The sequence below is a fragment of the Leptonychotes weddellii genome, chromosome 9 (genome assembly GCF_054177405.1).
Source record: "Leptonychotes weddellii isolate Sample4059 chromosome 9, ASM5417740v2, whole genome shotgun sequence".
Taxonomy (NCBI): Eukaryota; Metazoa; Chordata; class Mammalia; order Carnivora; family Phocidae; genus Leptonychotes; species Leptonychotes weddellii.
In genome coordinates this window covers 10,683,037-10,704,670 of record NC_138377.1, presented here as the reverse complement: position 1 = coordinate 10,704,670, position 21,634 = coordinate 10,683,037, and the positions used below count along the sequence as shown (strand labels likewise).

The 21,634-nt window shown below is 37.2% G+C and overlaps 1 protein-coding gene across 1 annotated transcript in view; it reads right to left on the bottom strand.

Moving 5' to 3' along the window:
• Window positions 1-21,634, bottom strand: part of CATSPERB (catsper channel auxiliary subunit beta) — a 78,728-nt gene that overhangs the window by 31,672 nt on the left and 25,422 nt on the right. The window contains exons 7-15 of the mRNA XM_081829737.1: window positions 21,510-21,605; window positions 21,255-21,373; window positions 20,184-20,216; window positions 13,560-13,626; window positions 13,245-13,291; window positions 12,473-12,637; window positions 10,826-10,978; window positions 2,026-2,206; window positions 948-969 (exon numbers count right to left, since the gene is read on the bottom strand). Of these exons, the coding sequence (XP_081685863.1) occupies window positions 948-969; window positions 2,026-2,206; window positions 10,826-10,978; window positions 12,473-12,637; window positions 13,245-13,291; window positions 13,560-13,626; window positions 20,184-20,216; window positions 21,255-21,373; window positions 21,510-21,605 (883 nt within the window). The remainder of the gene's footprint in view (window positions 1-947; window positions 970-2,025; window positions 2,207-10,825; window positions 10,979-12,472; window positions 12,638-13,244; window positions 13,292-13,559; window positions 13,627-20,183; window positions 20,217-21,254; window positions 21,374-21,509; window positions 21,606-21,634) is intronic.

The window sequence follows — 21,634 nt, the reverse complement described above, 5'->3', positions numbered from 1 at the left end:
GATATAATTATTTTAGAATTCTGGAGTCTAGTGAAGGCTTGCAACTTCCAGAGGAAGACTTGGATGGTAAATTGTGGTTAATCTCAGCCCTTAGCAGTAGCTACCCATCTTCCACCAAAGGCACCCGGCAGGGCTGTGCACACATTCCTGGGGCAGTTTACAGGAGCCAGGGTGCGCAAGAAGGACCCTGTCCTCCAAATATTGGGGATCTGTGTTCTGATATTTTCATGACAAAAATACTTAACAGACTAGGAATAAAAGGAGATTACCTCAACATAATAAAAGCCATATATGAGAAATCCACAGTGAACATTATACTCAATGGTAAAAGACTGAAAACTTTTCCTCTAAGATCAGGAATGAGGCAAGGATGCCTGCTTTTTACCACTTCTACTCAATATAGTATTGGAAGTTTTAGCCAGAGCAATTAGGCAAGAAAAAAATAAAAGGCATCCAAATCACAAAGGAAGAAATAAAATTATCTCTCTTCAGAGTGCTATGATCCTATATGTAGAAACCCTAATGATTCTACAAAAAAAAAAAATTATTAGAATAAATGAATTCAGCAAAGTAGCATAATATAAAATCAACACACAAACACATTGTTAGTCTTACACTAACAATGAATAATCAGAAAAGGAAATTAGGAAAACAATTCCATTTATAATATCATCCAAAAAAATACACAGGAATTAACTTAACCAAGGAGATTTAAGGCAACCCACAGAAGGGGAAAAAATATTTGCAAATGTTTGATAAAGGATTAGTATCCAGAATATACAGAGAACTTCTTTAACTCAGCAATTAAAAAAACAAGCAATCTGATTAATAAATTGGCAAAGGACCCGAATAGAAATTTCTGCTAAGAAGATATACAAATGGCCAATAAACACAAGAAAAGATGCTCAATCATTAGGAAAATGCAAATCAAAACTAAGAGACACTACTTCATATCCATTAGGATGACCACTATCAAAAGAAAAACAAAAACAAAACTGAAAATAACAAGTGTTGGCAAGGATGCAGAGAAATTAAAACTCTCTTATACTGGCAGTGGGAGTGTAAAATGGTACAGCTACTGTGGAAAAGAGAATTGTAAGGTCCAAAAAATTAAAAACAGAATTACCATGCAGCAATTCCACTTCTGGGTATATACCCAAAAGAGTTGAAAGCTCAGGGTTTCAAAGGGATATTTGTACACCTATGTTCATAGCAGTGCCATTCAAAATAGCTAAAACATGGAAGTGACACAAATGTCCCTTGTTGGATGAATAGATAAGCAAAATGTCATGTATATACAATGGGATATTATTCAGCCTTACAAATGAAGGAAATTCTGATACATGCTACAATATGGATATACCTTGAGAACATTCTGCTAAGTGAAATAACCCAGTCACAAAAAGACAAATACTATATGATTCCACTTATATGAGGTACCTAGAGTAGTCAAAATCGTAGAGACAGAAAATAGAATGGTGGTTCCCGGGGCTGTGGAAAGGCAGAAAATGAGGATTTATTATTTTATTTTTTAAAGATTTATTTATTTATTTGAGAGAGCGTGTGCACGCGCAAGTGAGAGCATGTGCGGGGGTGGGTGGAGGGGTAAAGGGAGAAGAGACTCTTAAGCAGACTCTGTGCTGAGCATGGAGCCTGACAGGGGGCTCGATCTCACAACCCTGAGATCATGACCTGAGCCTAAACCAAGAGTCAGTCACCCAACTGGCTGTACCACCCAGGAGCCCCATGAGGATTTATTTTTTATGGGATATAGAGTTTCAGTTTTACAAGATAGAAAGAGTTCCGGAGATGGATGGTGCTGATGACTGCAGAAATTTTGAATGTATTTAATACCACCAAACTGTATACTTAAAAATGAGTAGGATGGTCAGCTTTATGTTATGCGTATCTTACCACAATGAAAATAATTTTTAAAAACCTGTCACCTCTAATAGGTTTGAGACTTTAAGATTAGTTGATTAATATGGCAGATTTTTTTCATCTATGTTCTAATCCCTGGCTCACATGTAGTTCTTACACCAATAAAAGTGAATTTCTCACCTGCCTTTGTCAAGTAAACATTTCCACTTTGGGAAACAAAAGTAATATCTGAAGTATAAAAACTATGGTAAGTATTCTTTATGATATCATCATGAAAATCAGCCAATAATTCAAAGGTGTTGCCGCCGTCGATTGAAAGCCATACCTAAGGGAATAAAAAGATAAAACCTCTCAAGAGGCTGCCCTCTGTCGGCATTAACCTGTCAGCCTGATCTTCCTACATAAGAAAAGTCGGACAGCATGGTCTTTCTCATACTCCCACATCCATCACATGCACACACGCACATACAGACTCCTTACCCACTTGGTCAACACTCTCTAGTTCCTTCCTAGAGTTTGGATGACAGTGTATGTGGCAGAGTCTCAGGTCAACACAGTGTGCATGGTGAATGTGTAAAAGAATGAAGTTATCCAATCATCTCCCAAGTGAGGTCCCCTTGGTCATAAAAGGATGAAGTGCTGGGTGTACTTGGATATGAAGGAGAGAGCTTACCTCATACTGACATAAGACTTTATGTTCCAGGCATCTGGAAAATATGTATGTGAACAATGAGCCCATTGACACTTGCAAGAGTGGGTGTCCTGGGACCTTAGTAAATCTTCACATATCCTCCACCACGTAAGTTTCTCTATTCCCTCAACTTTCAATTAAGAGTTGCTTGAAGATAAATCGGATCCTGTATTGGATGAATCCTGCTTGCTTGGTACCTCTTTTAATGGTCTAAGTCTTATTCAGATGAAGATTTCAGGTTTTTAAAGTTCTTTTTAAAAATTAATTTTAATGACAAGTTATACCTGAAAATAGGGTTTTCTTAAATTTAAAACATTGTAAATGCAGCTGAAGTCTCTTTGACCACCATCCAAATAATTTTCCTTTTTTTTTAACCTTATGTTATATAATTGTGGTCTCCTCTGTCCCAGAGGTAACCACTGTTTTATATTTTAAATTCTACATTTATATATATGTATATATATTTTCTATAACTATGTCTTTCTATATCTGGTTGCCATCCTAGCACTTTAGGCTATCTTTAACCTTGTGCTGGATTGCATGTTTAGGGCACACATATTACAGAGAAAATGTACTGAACAACACATGGAGACTTCTATCACTCAGAAACTAGCGCTCATTGCTGACATAGCACAATCCATACTCTTAGACACAAGATACAGGAACCTCCAATTTTACTCTGGCTTTGGCTCCTGCAAATGTTACTAGTGAGCATGGTGGTGGGTGGGTGGGTGGGTGGGTGAGGGAAGGTACTTTGAACAATACATTCAAAATGTCATCATACTGTACCTATTGTTCTATAAGTTACATTTGCCACTCAACAAAAATATCTCAGATCATTTTATATTAGCTCGTGTAGCTCTTCACATTCTTCTATTTTGCTGCATAGTATCCAATATTATGGATATACCATACTGGAGATACTCTATTTTCCTACTAATGGACACTTAAACGTTGTATCAAAATGTTCACTGTTACAGACAATACCACAAGCAATATTCATTGACCTCTCTCTCTGTACTAATGTTGAAGTATATCTCTAGAGCAGATACTGAAAAATTGAGTTGCTGAGTTAGAAGCTATGCATATTTGTATAATTTTAATAGAAATGCTACAATGCTTTTCAATTTCCCCGAACCACTTTATATTCCCATTAGCAGTGTATTCCCAAACCTCACAAATACTTGATATTATCAAAAATTTACTTTTAATTTTTACTGATTACCTGAATGAAAACAATGGCATCTCATTGCATTTTTTCAATTTTAAATTATTGATCCATGTACAGCTCACTTTTACTTTTCTTATATTATTTCATAATGAACATGTGTAAACTGACATTCTAACCCAAGAATTAGTATGTTGCTAGTACTTTGCATTTTCTTCTTTCTCTCCAATCCTATCAGCCTGCATCTTCCCTCAGAGATGTCCCATATTCTGAAATGAAATTTGTGTTTTCACAATTTTTTTTTTAGTTTTAGCAATATATATGTATGCATGTTTAAGTAATATATTGCTTAAATTTACTTTTTGCTCTTTATAAAAAGATATCATCCATATATTGTCTTCTAAAACTTACTTTTCCTCCTCTCAACATTATTTACTTATATTCATACTTGTTGCATATAGCTCAGTTCATTTGCTTTTATATTGCTGTATAATAGTTCATTATGTGAATGAACTGCAATTTATTTATTCATTCTCCTATTCATGGTCATCTGGATTATTTTCAGTTTTTTAATGCTATTACTAACAGTGTCATGATGAAAATTTTACGATTTTTCCTCATATATGTGTTTCCCTTGCCGAAAAAGTGAAATTGGTGAGTCATAGCATATGCAACCATTGTAATTTACAAGATAATAATGCCAAATTGCTTTCTAAAATAGTTTGCAGTAATTCACTCTCCCATCAGCAATGGATAAGAGATCTGATTGACCCATATCCTTGTCAACATCTCATGTTGAGATGATTGTGTAGGTTTCCATCTTCCTTCTGTTAATGTGGTGTATTACATTTATTAATTTTCATATGTTGAACCATCCTTGCATTCCAGAATTAAATCCTATTTGTTCATGGTATATATAATCCTTTTAATGCACTCTTTAATTCAGTTTGCTAGTATTTTGTTGAAGACATTTGCATGAATGTTCCTTGGGGATATTGATTTCTAGTTTTCTTTTCTTAGAGTGTACTTATCTGGCTTTGGTATTAGGGTAACACTGGCCTCAGAGAGTGACCCTGAAAATGTTCCTTCTTCAATTTTTCGGTAAGAGTTTTAGAAGGATTGGTGTTAATTCTTTAAATATTTAGAACAATTCAATCAATAAAGCCATCTGGTCCTGGGATTTCCTTTGTTGGGAGGTATTTGATTACTCAAATTTCTATTCAAGTCCTTTGCCAATTTATTAATCAGATTGCTTAGTTTTTTTATTGCTGAGTTGTAGAAGTTCTCTCTATATACTGCATATTAATCCCTTATTCAATCTTGTAACTAGTTTTTGGTCTGTTCAGATTTTCTATTTCCTCATGATTTACTATTGGTAGTATGTGTTTCTAGGAAATTATCCATTTCTTCTAGGTTATCCAGTGTGCTAGCATATAATTTTTCATAATCTCATAATCCTTATTTCTGTGGTATCAGTTGTAATGTCTCATCTTTAATTTTTTATTTTAGTTGACTCTTCTCTTTTTTTCTTAGTGACTATAGCTAAGAGTTTATCAATTTTGTTGAACTTTCAAAGAACCAGCTCTTAGTTTTAATGATTTTTTTCTATTATTTTTGTATTCTCTATTGCATTTATTTCTGCTCTAGTCTTTATTATTTCCTTCCATGTGCTAATTTTGGTTTGATTTCTTCTTTCTATAGTTCCCTAAATTGTAAAGTTAGGTTGTTGATTTGAGATTTTTCTTCCTTATTAACCTGTGTATTTATAGTTATAAACCTCCCTATTAGTATTGCTATTGCTGCATCCCATAAATTTGGTGTGTTTTGTTTTCATTTTATTTTTCTTAAGGTATGTTTTAGTTTCCCTTCTTTTTTTTTATTATGTTGTCAGCCACTGTATAGTACATCAATAGTTTTAGATGTAGTGTTCAATGATTCATTAGTTGCATATAACACCCAGTGATCATCACAACACGTGCCCGAGTTTCCCTTCTGACTACTTCTTTGACTCATTGGTTGTTTAAAAATGTATTGATTAATTTCCATATACTTGTGAATTTTCCAGTTTTCTTTCTGCTATTGATTTCTAGTTTCATTCCATTGCGATTAGAAAAGACATTTTGCATAATTTTAGTCACTTTAAATGCGTTGAGACTTGTTTTGTGGCCTCACTTATGTTCTGTCCTGAAGAATGCTCTGTGTGTATTTGAGAAGCATTTATATTCTGCTGTTGTTGAGTGGAGTCATCTGATTATGTCTATTAGGTCTAATTGGTCTACAATGTGATTCACGTCTTCTATGTCCTTATTTATCTTCTGTCTGGTTTTTCTATCCATTATTGAAAGTGGGGTATTGAAGGCCCCAACTGTTATGTTGCTGCTTCTCTCTTCAGTTCTTTTAAAGTTTGCTTCATATATTAACTCTGATGCTTGGTGCATGGATAATTTTAATTGTTATATCTTCTTGGTGAATTGACCTTTTATTATTATATAATGACCTTGTCTCTTATAACACTTTGTGACTTACAGTTTATTCTGTATGATATTAATATAGCCAGCCCTGTTCTCTTTTGGTTACCATGTGCATGGAATTTTTTTTTCAATCTTTTCACTTTCAGCTTATGTGTGTGCTTAGATCTGAAGTGAATTTCTTGTAGACAGCATATGGTTGCATCCTGGGTTTTTTTGTTGTTGTTTTTTGTTTTTATGCATTCAGCTCATTTTTGTCTTTTGATTGGGGAATTTAATCTATATGCATCTAAAGTAATTACTGATATGGAAGGATTTACTATTGTCATTTTGTTTATTGTTTTTGTTTGTTGGTTGGTTGGTTGGTTGGTTGTTTTGTGTCTTGTAGATTTCTGTCCCTCCTCCTTTCCTCTCTTACTGCTTTCCTTAACATTTCATTGATCATTTGTAGTGACATTCTTTGATTCCCTTATTTTCTTGTGCATATATCCTAAATATATTTTCTTCATGGTAATCATTGCAATTACATAAAATATTTTAAAGTTATAACATTCTTTTAAATCTGATAACAACTTAACTTCATTGCATGCAAAATCTCCTCTTACACAGCTCTACCTCCCCACTTTGTGTTCCTGATGGCACAAATTACATCTTTTTATATTATATAGTCATTAGCATAGATTTTGGTTTTTAAAAGTTACCTTCTCATTTAAATTCTATACAAGAATTAAAAGTGAATTTATGCACCACAATTACATTAATACAAAATGCTAGATTTGTCCATGTATTTACATTATTGGAAAACTTTTTATTTTCATGGGACTTCATGTTGCTGTCTGATATCCTTTATTTTCACCTTGAAGGACTCTCTTCAGGTTTTTTTTTTGTCCACCCAGAACATAATCTTATGGAAGTTCTCTTGTATGGAGTGAGTCACTTTTCTCTCCTTTCTTTCAAGATTCTCTCTTTGTCTTTGACTTTTGACATTTTGATTATGTGTCTCAGTGTTAGTCTTTTTGATTTATTGTGATTGGAGCTCTTTAAGCTTCTTAATCTGTGTGCCCATTTCTTTCCTCAATTTGGGAAATTCCAGCCATTATTTCTTTAAATAAGCACTCCCTGCCCCTTTTTCTCTCTCTTCTACTTCTGTAACTCCCATATTGCATTGATATGTCTGTTTGATAGTCCCTATAAATCCCTGAGGCTCTCTTCACTTTTCTTCATTCTTTTTGCTTTTTGTTCTCTGATTTGGTGATTTCAAACAGCCTCTCCCCAAAGTTTGCTGATTCTTCTGCTTGATCACATCTGCTGTTCAACTCCTCTAGTGAGTATTTCAGTTCAGTTATTCCATGTTTCAGCTCCAGAACTTCTGCTTGACCTTTTCATAGTTTCTCCTTTTTATATTCTCCATTCGTTCATTATTTTCTAGATTTCTATTAGTTTTCTATCTGTGTTCTCTTCTAGCTCATTGAGCATCTTTTTGTCAGGCAGCTAGTAGGTCTACATTTCTTTAGGGTCATTCTCTAGGGATTTATTCTGTTCCTTTGCCTGGGCCATGTTTCCTTGTTTCTTTGGCATGCCTTGTCATGCTATTATTTTGAGATGTGGGCATTTGATTATACAACCACTTCTCCCAGTGTTTATGGACTGGCTTCATGCAGACCCTTACCAATCAGACCAGCTAGAGGTTCTAGGACTTCTGAAATCTCTTATAAGGATGTGTTTTCTCTGGCTTGTGCTGTGTTTTTAGTTGTCTCAAATTGCCTAAGCAGTTTATCCCTCTCCTTTCAGACACCCATAAGCTCTTGCTGCCCCTGGCATGTGGGTGTAGAACTGCAGCTCTGAAGTGCTACAGTGATCCTGTTTTCAACAGATTCTCAACAAGGCTGCCCGTTCCATCAGTGCTCTGAGTCAGATGAAACAGATTCCCCCGCCCAGCCAGAATGTTGGACGCTCAGTTAATATTGTGTTTCTCTCCTGAGGGAGGATCCCTGGTGGGGGAGATTTCCTCCAAGTTGTGCTGCATTAAGTCATATAGGAGGAGAGGTGTGGATGGGTATGGAAAATGCTGCAAGTTTTCCTACCCCTTTTGTTGGAATCTCTTTGGCTTTAGGTTGGTCTGGATGCTGTAGTTTCTCAAATGGATTCCAGAGTTCTTGCAAAGGTATTCTGCTCGGCATTTTGTTAAATTGGTGTCTCTGGAGGAAAGGGAGGGTCTGAACGTTCCTGCTCTACCATCTTGCCAACATTACTCCCCTTGTTTCGGCAGTTTCCAAACAAGTCCTCTCAGTGCTCTGGGTTAGGCAAGATAGAAACCAGTCCCTTGAGTAGCCCTCAGACAAGCCAGAGTGTTGCATGCAAGGTCCACTCTTGTTCCTATCCCAAAGGAGGATCCCTTGAGCAGGAGGATTCCTCCTGGTTGTGCTACACTAGGGTGGCTGGGGGTGGGGCACAGATGGGCAAATTTTCCTGCCCCTTTTATTAGAATCCCTTTTTGGTTTTGCATTGGTTGGGGTGCTGTAGCTAATCAACTGGTCTCTAGAGTTCTTGCAAAGGTACTCTGATCTGTATATTGTTGCTGACTCAATGTGTGTGGGAGAACAAATGCCTAAACCTTCTTAATCTGCCATCTTGCAGATCCAGAATTCTTTTTAATGAAAGTGATGCTATTTTTTTTTTTATGGTTACTGTTTTTTTAAAGTCTTGTTTTAAAATGCTTTCCCTACCTTGATTTGAGAAAGATATTCACTTATATTTTCCTTTGGAAGTTTTTATATTTAAATTATTAATCCATTAGGAGTTGGACTTGATGTATGTTGCAGTATGGGTATGTATTTCAACATTTTCCATATGTAACCAATATTTCCCATCCCATTTTGAGCAATCTCTTATTTTTCCCTCAGAAGAGTCAAACAATTTTTGACTTCTATCAACATTCTAGATATGATGGGGCTATTCGTGGGCTTTCTGTTTCATTCCGTTGGTCAATCTGTTCCTGAGTCAAAACCACATTATTATAATTACTACAACTTTTTAAAAAGTGTGAATATCTGGTAATGCAGATCCCTCATCCTTATTCTTCTTTATAAGTGTCTTGGTTATTCTTGGTCTTTTGTTTTTCCATATATATTCTTTTTTTACTTTATTTACATTTTTTAAAAACTGAGGTAGAATTGACATATACCATATATACTTTAGAATTAACTTAAACCCTACAGCAAGCCTTGAGATTTTGATTAAAGTTGTATTAGATATAGATTAATTTGAGGAAGAAATTATAAGACAAGTTTCCTATCCACAAGTATGTTTATATCCATTTCTTTATAAAGTTTTAAATGTCCTTCAATAAAGTTTATAATTTTCTACATATAGATCTTAGGAATCTTAGATTTATTCTTATGTATAGTTTTTTTTTAAAAGGTACTATTTTTAAGTAATCTCTACACACAACATGAGGCTTGAACTCACAACCCTGAGATCAAGAGTCACATACTCCACTGACTGAGCCAGCCAAGTGCCCCACTTTACAGTTTTTTTGTATGTCATTTTGCTTTGTTTTGTTTTTGCTATTGTAAATAATGTCATAAAAATTATGCTTTTAAATTTGTTGCAGAGATGAAATTGACTTGCCCTTCCACATTGTTTAACTTTTCTGCTTTTAATAATTTGTATGTATCTTTTAAATTTTCTATATGGGCAATCATATTTTCTGCAAGTAAATAGTTTGTTAATGACTTTTTAATATTCATGCCTTTGATTTCTTAATTTTTTTCTTTGTCTTATTGCACTCCCTTCTGGATACTCTTTTACTTCTTAATCATGCCTTGGTAAAACTCCAACTGTGGTTAAATACAACTCTCTGTCTTTTCCACTGTGTATGGGTTCCCGCAACTGAACACGGAGAAGAATATTCAATAATGCTGAATTGGCCGCACTTGGAATTCATAAGCACAAAGCATAAGCAATCATACTGACTTCCCTCAGTCAATCCACTCTCCCACCCCCCACCCCCGGGCAATTATTTCACTCTGTTCTCTTTTTTCAAATGCCTAACACTCCTCCATCCTCACTCTCAAATAATAATTTTGATTTTTGTTGAGAAAATAAAAGATAAATTCCCACACCCTTCCCTTACGTCTACCCAATTATCAGCTTTAGAACCCAAAAACTCCCCCTTCTTCCTTTTACTATAGGAGCTCCTAAGACCAACCTGTCTTCTAGTTCATAGATTGCATCTCCTCTCACCTATTTAGAAATGTCACTCCAGCAATTCTTCCTCTCTCTGTCTCTCTCACCTGCACCATCAGTTTTTCTCTCTCTACTGAATAATTCCCATCAGCACAGCCTAATTCCTTCTGTCTCTTAATCTTCTCTTGACCTCCCTTCCTCCTGCTACCATTGCTGCATTTCACTGCTCTACTTTTCACGAAAACTTTGCAGAAGATGTGTTTTTATTTGCTGTTACTAATTCCTCTCCTCTCATTCTCTCTTCACTGGGCCTTTGACCTCCCTGATCATCAGAGTGACTCTGTTCTTTACCTGATGTACAACCACTCACCATAGAATAAGTGAATGATTCACACCTACACTAGAGCATGAAATTTCATGTGTACGCACCTGATTACCATAAGCATAGAGAAAATGGCTTCGTGGATGGAATACCATTCCAACAGGAGATGAGAATGATGAAGGAAATACGAAAAGTGGAAATTTTGGTTTTAATCCTGGTTTGTTATTTTTTAGGATGCTCACAGAGGCAGTGGTGCTTTTCTAGAAATAGATAAGCAAACCATGAACAAATCAGAAGAATATTACCATTAATATTACTAGACTATGTTACAATTTCTTGTGTTTCCTGTTACTTGGGTTTTGTTTATTTGCGAGAGAGAATGAGAGACAGAGAGCACGAGAGGGAGGAGGGTCAGACGGAGAAGCAGACTCCCGGCTGAGCAGGGAGCCCGATGCGGGACTCGATCCCGGGACTCCAGGATCATGACCTGAGCCAAAGGCAGTCACTTAACCAACTGAGCCACCCAGGCGCCCGTCTGTTACTTGGGTTTTGATTAAGATAGGGACACATCCATTAACATAGCATAGAACTGGAAGGATTAACAACCATCAATATGTCTTTGTTCTGCCTCCCCCTGCCTTATGTGTCCATTTTGTAAATGTTGAACATGAAGTTCAGAAGATTAAATAATTTGTCCAAGCTTCTATAATAAATGGCATGGGAAAATTTTATTATAGAACCATTGCTGAACTCCAAAGACAGATTCCAATGCCCATGCTTACAACTGTGATGGCAAACTACCTTTTTAAGTGTGGTTGCCTGGGCTACATTCTAGTTCTATTGGATCGCGGTGTTGTAGGGGGTCAGAATATGTACCTCAAGATATGCCACTGTGGTATAGAGATTATTGTTAGCTGCAGACATTTAAGATTCAACAGATGCAGAAAAAAAGCCTTCCCTTTTCTGACTAAAAGCAGGAACTTCTGAGAAATAAGGCTACCATTAATTCTTCTTCAGAACAGATCTAATCCCAGAAGGGAGAATGCAAATAAATCCTACCCCAAATCCCTCCTCCTGGGGAGTTTTATGGCCCTGAGGAGATGGGAAAACCACTCATACCTGTATAAACAAACATTACCACAAACTTTCTTATCTCCTATTTGCTCCCTTGTTAACCCATTATCTTTTTGCTTGTTTTTCCTTAAGTGCCTTTCTCAACTGTCCCCTTAAACTACTAAGATGATATATAGCCCCCAAATTCTAACCACCTTTTAGAGTTTCTCCTCACTGATTTTCACCTACGTGTATGTACACTGCATGCATAAATCGTTTTCTCTTCTCCTGTTGATCTTTTATCAGTTTAATTTGCAGTTTAATTCCCAATCACTGAACAAAGGAGGGTAGAGAACAATTATTTTTTTCTCCCCTAAAATTATAAGTCTAAGGCTAGTTCCATTTTTTGTTCCTTTAAACTATCTAATGGAACCTTTATATAAACCAAGCTCAGCTTATATACTCCTGGAGAATACGGAAAGAAAAGTCACTATGCAAAGAGCATCCGGTTTTCCACTTTCATCAAACTGAATGACCAGCAGAGGCAAGAAATCTCTAGAGTGCCTTAAACTATATTATTAACCATAAATAATTTTGCTGTAACTAATTTTATCAACTTCTACTGCCACAGATAAAAAAGACTTTGGAAATAAATGTTTGCTAAGATAAATTTTCATTGCTGTATCATCAAGAGCAATCACCTTATGGCCTACTTGGCTGGAGAAGAGGTAGATTCCGGCACTATGCTCTTGGTCAACAAGAAATGTTATCACAGTTGAAGGAAAAGATTTCATTCCTTTTAAAATATGAGGTAAGCAAGGTAACCATTCATGAAATGGTTCTTTGGTATAAAAACAAGAGCTTGACTACAAAAAGAGAAGGGAAAGTTAATGCCATTTTTTAAAATGTAAGTTCTAATCAGTTATCTTAAGCAAACAAACTAGCAAACCACTGTGTTGTCCTGACAGACGACAAATAATAGTGATAACTCTTTGATGTCTATGCTTCTCTTCTGGGGATGGGAGTCCAGAAAACGCTGCAAAGCATCTCTTTCTGGCATGGGTTGTTTTTCTAGAACTACTGTGTAGGTCCGGGTTTAACATCACTAGGTAACTGCCACTAAACCCAAGTATAGGCACAACTGGGTGCAAAGAGGGATGAAGTTTTTCAGCCTGTAGAATTGCCATCTTTTAGGTGAATAACAATTCATGAAACAATCCAAGAAGTAAAATTTCTTAACTTTTAAAATATTTAATACCAAGGGCACCTGGGTGGCTCAGTTGGTTAAACGTCTGACTTCGGCTCAGGTCATGATCTCAGGGTCCTGGGATCGAGTCCTGTATCGGGCTCCCTGCTCATCAGGGGAGTCTGCTTCTCCCTCTCCCTCTGCCCCTCCCCCCAATTGTGCGCTCTCTCTCTCACTCTCTCTCAAATAAATAAAATCTTTAAAAAATAAAATATTTAATACCATACCTCACTTAGAGTCCTGTTTCTCTCAAAGGTGATAGTAACATAATCAACTATAAAACATAAAGGTACAGAAATTACAAGCAGTATCTATATTTCTAAATGTATCATTAAGTATATGCAAATATAATTTTTTTTGCACTTATAACAGAGCATGCCTATTGTCTCAGACTTAATTTTTCCCCTCAGTTTTAGGCCAGTGACTTATATAAAGCAAGCCCACCTTTCTACTTTATTGTATTTTTATTTTATGTCATTTTATTTAATCTTTATATGCCATCTATGTTGAAAAAAGCCTGTTTATATCTCTTCTCAATTTACCTTCAAAGTGTTCTCTGTTAGCAAAACATTTTTCATTATACCACAATTTTCCTTTGACATAGTCAACCTACACAAATAAATGAAGAAATAAAAACATCATTTAGGGAATAGGTAGACTTAAGGTATAAAATTGAAAAACTTAATAAAAAAAATTCTAAAGTATGATAGTTTAGGAATGGGAGGCAAATAAAGGGAGAAAAATTGTATGCCAACAAAAGAAAAGGTTGTAGAGTGAGGGCAAGGGACAAGGATATGCATTTTGAACAACACACATGAAAGGAATAAAAAGGAAAAAAACTTCACGTGAATTGGCCTCTGTTAGTGACAGATGCTGGGGTTGGTCATATAAGACTGTCATTCTGGAGCTACCAGAAGCTGTCAGGCAGTTACCACAGTCATGATGGGTCACATGTTTATAGATTGTATATGTTGGATATGAATTATGTGTGAGAGTTTGAAGATGGTTTTGTTATAGCAAGAGTCCTGTGTTCAAAGTATTGTTGAGACAAAAGGAAGACCTTGAGTTTTTATAGACCAGCAATAAAGTCTTTATAATCTGTGCATTAAAAGTCTTTTAAATAGATGTCCTAAAATAGATTGTGGTGATGGTTATACAACTCTGTGATTGTACCAGAGGCCATTGAACTGCATACTTTAAATGGGTGAATTTTGTGCTATGTGAATTATATCTCGATAAAACTTCCAAACAAAAAAAGCACTTCAAAATGGAATGGACAACAATTTATTTGAATGGTTCAGTATCTTCAGGCTAAGCTGTTACGTCACATGAACCTTTAGAGTTCTTATGTAAATCTTTAGGTTTGCAGGATACTGTAATTATCATTATAATATCCAGGCAATTGATCCAGAATTTTTATTGGGCCTTGACTTACTCCTTTTCTTTCTTTTTAGAGTCCTTGTTTTTTTCCTACCTGGAAGCAAACTGGTAAAAGTCCACTGAATATCCTTGGGAATAATTTAAGCTGACCAGGTTGGCCTCATTCCAAGGATGAGCTCAGGATGCAGAGATTGGTCAGGAATGAGAACACGATCCAAGTCAGGTTAATGAGTCGGCCCAGACCTCCCAGAGCTCCAGGGAAAGAATAGCTCATTCTCTACTACTAAACTGATGACATCAAAACCTACTGCCTATTCCTACTAACAATTGGAGAAAACCAACTGAGAATGAAGCTAATTTAGAGTAAAACAGACCCAAACGTGGAAAAGACAGCGTCCTACAGACATCTATTAGGCACTAAATCCAGTCTGTCTGGAAGCTGGATCCAGCACCACCTTGAATTCCCTACTTATATGAGCCAATAGCTTCTCCTTTGCTAAAATCACTTTTAGTTTGGTTTCTGTCATTTGCCTTCAGAAGGTTCTGACTAACTGTGTAGGGGCGAGAATCCAACTATTTTTCTAAGTTTGTATCACGGACCGTGTGGAGGTTGTTCTTATGTGATATGACTTAATCACTTCACCCGACAGGTAAGTATTGTTATGCCCATTTTAAAATGAAGCAGCTGAGGTCCAGAGGGTGATAGAGCTGGTTCAGAGTTCACTGTGACATGGCTAATAAGCCAGCGCAAGATGTGGCTCTCAGTCTCCATTTACTCATGCACTGATTCCGCAAATATTTACTGAGACCCCCAATCTGCAAGGCGGCGTGGTACCTTACTCACATACGATGGCAGATAAGACAGTCCTTGACATGACACTTCTCAGGAGGCTGGTCAGTGGGCCACTCAGACAGAGGAGGGTGGTGAATGAGAGGAAGTAGTGTTGAAAGCTTTGGAGATTGCACAGGAAGGGCACCCTCGTGGTCAGGGGAGGGATTCCTGAGGAATGAGGAGAAATTCTCCAAGTGAAATCAAAAGGAGAAGGAGGGAGAGCCTGCTGAGAAGATAAAACATCTTATACAATGGAGTCAAGGTACCGGAAGTGTTGGTTCATCTCATGGAAGGTGAGTGTTTACTATGGCTGGTGAGGATAGCTTGTGGTAAGAGCAGATGGGACAAGGCTGAAGAAGGTAAGGAAGGCTCTGACTGGGAAGGCTTCTGTACGTCTCACAAGAGTCTGAATTGTATCCTTAAAGAACTGACCTCAAGTCCCTGCTATGTCCATGGAACAGATTGGGGGGACTAACAGACTTCGCCTCATGACAAGTTCCCAATTTGGGGCCTTCGCACTTCTTATTACCTCTTTCTGAACATGCTTTGTTAAAACCATTCCTTGAGGTCATTTGAGTTTCTGTTTAAACTTCACCTCCTCGGAAGGCCTGCTAGAATCACCCTGTTTAAAATACTGTATTATCTCTTCTTCGCTCCCTATTTCTCTTCCCTGCTCTCATGTCAACAAGCCCAAATTACAATCTGCAGACACATTATACATTTGTTTATGAAGTTGTTTGAAGTCTACCTCCTTCAATAGAGTTGTAGGCCACAGGAGACTAGAGGACTTCATCTATCTCGTTCCACAGATAGAATTCCCCTTGTTGAAACAGGCATGGCGTATAGCAAGTGTTCAGCTAATATTTGTTGAATGAATAAGTGAATGAATAAATCATCAAGTATTAACTCCTTCAACTTCCTGCCCAAATAGCCATATATATTCCATTCCTACCATCTTTCCTTCAATCATTATAAAGAAGTTCTTATCTAAAGATAAATCCCTATGCTTTTAAGAAAAAGTTAGCTTGTTCCCTTTCCTGCCCTGCCACACTACTTTGCTATTTTGGAATACTTGTTTTTCCCCCCTCTCATCACTACCAAAAACCCCTGAGTTTTGCTGATATATTTTAGTTCAAGAAGATTTATTACAATATCCTTGCAAATAGTAAAAACCTCTATGAAGGGTAATTTGCATATTTATTCATTGTCTAAGTATTTATTAATTGATCTGCCAGTCCAAGTTCTAGAATTGTATTATACCCATATACTTGGACTACAAACCTGCCACGTACAAAATTATTAATGGCAACATTGTTTGTAATAGCAAAAGATTACAAAACTACCCAACTATCCATCAATATGGAACAGGTTAAGTCAACTCTAGGAAGTCCACAAAATGGAATACTTACAGCTATAAAGAAAGAAGGGGGAAAAAGGCCATTCTTTATGTACTAATATGGAATTTTCTCCCCAATATGTTGCTAAGTGAAAACAACAGGTATGTATATATTTAGAATATTAGTGTAAGAGAGGACATTTTATATTCGTAATTATTTAAATTTACATTTAAAAATCACTGAGAAGATAAAAGATGGAGGGGACGGGGAGAAGCAGGGTGAATATATACACAGGAGCAAGTGAGACTTCTCAATGTAGATCTTTATACAACCTTTTTGGTTTTTAACTATGGGGAATGTATTACTATTTGAAAATAATAATCTTTAGATGTTGAAAATTCTAATTTCCCTTACAACATGTTCTCTCTGTTTCAAGATCTTCATCTAGCACTCCACTTTGATCTATATAGACAAAAAACGTAGATATTAGATAAAATGAGAGAAACCATTGCTCATCACTGTTGGCTCATCTCTTTATCTCCCCAATATCTGTGCTCAAGGTTTATTTTGTAAGTTCTGTCTTGAGTATTTTCCTTAGCTGGGACAACTGGGTGATGTATTCTCTGAATTCTTTCTCAGTCTTAAAGATGAATAATCTCTTGGCTCGTAATAGGATTTTTGGACTTTGGTCCCTTTGTCTTGATAGTCTGTAGATGTGGGTTTTACCATTTTCCAGCTTCTGTTGTATAAGTGAAATCTAATACCAGTGATATATATTTGCCTTTGTTTTTTCTGTTTGGAAACTTGTAATATTTTCCCCTTCTCCTTCAAATTCAGAAATATTATTAGGATATGCCTATGCATACATCTTTATCAATTTTTTCAGGATTTAGTGGGCCTTTTCAATAGATAGTCTTGGATCTTTCTTAATTTCAGTGTAATCTTTTTCCATTATTTGTGTTATTATCGTCTATCTGTTCCTTTTTTATTCCTTCCAAAAATTCTCTCACCTCTAGACCTGGATTATCCTCAAACACTTATCTTTGCCCCAGTGATTTTTACTCATCTTTCCTAGATAGTCTGAGAAGTTTCTTCCTCTTCATCTTCTCTGCCATTTATTTGCATTTAAACAGTGGTTATTCTATCCTTCAATTTATTCCATTTTTCATCGCTATTTGTGGTATTTAGTCCCAGAAAGTATTTTTATGTGGCACTTGAAACCCTAAGCTAATAAATATTAGTGGTCTTTTTTTCTTGCTAATATCTCAGTGCCCAATAACAGGAACCACATAAGAGGTGTTCACTGGATCATTGTTAAAGAAGTTGATTGATGGGGCACCTGGGTGGCTCAGTTGGTTGAGCGACTGCCTTTGGCCCAGGTCATGATCCTGGAGTCCCGGGATCGAGTCCCGCATCGAGCTCCCTGCTCGGCAGGGAGTCTGCTTCTCCCTCTGACCCTCCTCCCTCTCATGCTCTCTGTCTCTCATTCTCTCTCTCAAATAAATAAATAAAAGCTTTAAAAAAAAAAAAAGAAGTTGATTGATTAGGTTCTGCTGTTCTTGTTCAGTTGTTGTCTTCTCCATCAGCAACTCCAGTGTATGTTCTGATTCTAATGATCTTATGCCCTCAGGATGCTGGGCTGGCTTAGATGTATTTTCAAGGGAGTGCTCAGGTCTGGTTTGAGGAACACCTCAGAATGTAGTGATATCGGAGTGACAGAAGGCCAAGAGGTCTCTCCACCTTTGGGCTGCCATTCCCACCTCACCTCAGAACCAGAAAGAGGTTTCCTTGCTTTGGTCTCCTTCAACTTGTTCACCTCAGATGCAGGGAGAATAGAGCCTCCCCACTGGGCTTCTCTCCAGGAGACCAGCCCCTCTCTCAAGGTTGACAGAAACTTTCCCTGTGGGGTTCCCAGAGCTCTGCAAGCCAACCTCTCTCCAGGAGCCCCCACCTTCTAGTCCTCCACCTACATGTCTATGTGGCCAAATGCCTTGTTCTCACATGACCCATGAGAGGAAAGACGTGCCAGGTTTCCTCAGTAGCTTGGGCTTCGAGTGGAGTCCACCTGTCTGGCATCCCCAACACCCTTAACAGACAGGTGGACAGGAAATGGAAGTTAGTGGGAGCTGAGGGGTAAGGAACAAAGCTCAGGTTATAGTCTCCTTTGTCCTTTATCTTATCACTTTTTGTGTGATTTAGTTTTAGCCTATATATTTGGATTGCTTTCTGACATCTTACTTTATAGTTGGTTTTCCATTCTTTTATCTTTGCACCTGTTTTCCTTTCTTGCTTTTTGTAGGAACCGATGGATTATTCTTTAATCCTCTTTTCCTTCCTCTGGTGGGTTGGAAGCTTTAGGTTACATTTCTTTTTCTTTTACGGTAATTATGCTTTAAACTTTATCATTTGTGTGGAACTATACATTTTTCTGTCAAATTCCAAAATTATTCTGCATATTGATTCTCCTACCAAACAAGGATCTTAAAATGGGTTGGTGATTCACTGAAAATTATCTCCATTCCTCCTTGTATTATCTGGAGTTTGGGTTCCACTCAAGTACGAAACACAAAATTTTTAACTGTTGCTTTTTATACCAACTCCATTCTTTGAACAAATATTTAGTAAGTACCTAACTTGTGCCAGGCTCCATGCTAGACACAGATCCCAGAGTGGAGATCACGGACCAGGTGCCTGCTCTGTCACTGTTTCTGGCATCCCGCTCCTTCATGGGGATCTCTGGGTGGTAAGCTCTCCTAATGTCTTATCTGTGCAAATTTCTTTTCTTCACCCTCATTCTTGAATGATAGAGTTGAGCTAGGTTTGGGGTTCTATTTTGACAGGTGCTTCCCCCTGTTCTTTCTAATGTCCATCAATTTTGACTGTCTGGCCTCCCTGGTTCTCTGCTTCACATTTCCTCCAATTAGTATGGCAAGAAGTTGATCCCATTTGCGTCCTAAGACATAAGTGCTCCTTCTTTCTAGACGGTGTGAGTGAGCATTTGTGTGCCCACCTGGGTGTGTGCCAACGGGACTGTATGAGGATGGACGGGGGAAGGGACATGGCAAAAGGCTAGGAAAAATCATACTTTTGTTGTGGTTTACGAATTGAAGCATGCTTATGTGTTGATGGGAATGACCTAGTTGAATCACAAAACTTGACTTTTAATAGAGAGGAAAGAAAACAAACTGATGGAACAATCCTCCCCCCTCCCCCAAAGGCCAGAAGCAGAGCTATGGCTATCCTTTCTCCGTAGGCACAGACCCACATGGGAGTAGGTGGACTGGGGAGAGAAGTGTTAGCCAAATTTCAGCCTCCACTCTCTTTCCAGCTGGATGCCATCGTGCAGAATACACCTCAACAACCACAACAATCCGGACAGAACATACAAAGAAGGGGTGGGGGCGGCCTCTGAACAAGGAAAGGCACTTCTTCCTTTGAAACAGAAGGGGAGATCATTGCTTAATGTTTGCTGGAAACATGTTTAAGTTCAAACTGTAAATCAGATCATAGTAACAGGAATGATCTATGTTGTGGATTCTTGTCTTGCACCTCATCTCTTAGGTCATCGAGGAAACACCTATCTTCTAACCAACCCTTGGGAATTTAAAGCTTCTTACCCTTTCGAAACCACAAAAGTCTGCCCTTGTAAACTACAAGAGAAAAAAAAAAACACTTTAATTTTGGCTTGCATATCAGAAGTCATAACAAAACATAGCAATTTGAATTATACTAAAGGAAATGAGGCTTTTTGTATCCTAGCAGTTTGGAGCATCACACACTAAAACCAGCCTCTAACATAGTTTATATAATATTCTGGGGATTTTATCTTTGGTCTTTGCTTTGTTTCACTATTTTATTAATTTATTTGTACTTGAACTTAATTTCAGAAAGGATCTAAGATTTTTTAAAAAATCATGTAATGAAAGGCACCTGGGTGGCTCAGTCAGCTGAGCGTCCGACTCTTGGTTTCAGCTCAGGTCATGATCTTAGGGTTGTGGGATCAAGCCCTTGTCAGGCTCTGTGCTCAGCGGGGAGTCTGTTTGAGATTCTCTCTCTCTCTCTCCCTCTCCCTCTACCCCTTCCCCTTCTCTTTCTAAAATAAATAAATAAATCTTAAAAAAAAAAAAAAAGAGGGCGCCTGGGTGGCTCAGATGGTTAAGCGTCTGCCTTCGGCTCAGGTCATGATCCCAGGGTCCAGGGATCGAGTCCCACATCAGGCTCCCTGCTCCTTGGGAGTCTGCTTCTCCCTCTGCCTCTCTCTCTCTCTGTCTCTCATGAATAAATAAATAAAATCTTTAAAAAAAAAAAAAGAACTTTGTGGTATGCATATTATATATCCTCACCAAAATGTATATTCCCCTTCTCTCAATCCCAAAACTAACTTTTTAATTTATGTTAATTTGTAATACTATATTTAGCTTTATAAGTTACCACAAGGTATTTTGGGAACATATGTAACTATAAAATAATCTTTTACATGTACATATTTAAAACTTACTATAAATTTGTATAGCAATAAAACTAGCACCATTTCAAAGGATATATTCAACACTAAAAGGCAAGGGAAAAAGTCACTTCCATTTTTTAAGTGGAAAAAGCATTTAAATTCTAAGATATACCACACACAGCTCAAGTATCAAGAATCTCCACTTTATGTTACAGAAGATATTTAACAGCAATTCACGTACCGTTAAGACAGAGGATGACGGATAACGGAGATCTCCACTTACAAAGAGACCCAGAGAGGTGAGGATAACTAAAAAGTGATTTGTTAAAACCATATCCACCACTGAAAGCTCTGTGTGTTCTAAGGGAAGAAATCATACCAGGGGTTAAAAAGTAAGGAAAAGGTGAGATCCCCAGCAAAGCAAAGACATTTCATCAATACTGATCAAGTGCTGATATACACGGGATACTGAAGAAGGCACAGTTAGAGGAATTACCTTCTCCAACTTGGGAATAGATTGTATCTGTCAGGTTATACCACATGGTATCATTGTAATCCCAAAATCCAGAAAAGCTGAGGCCTATGTAAATACCTAACATGAGAAAAAAGGAAGGTTAAGTC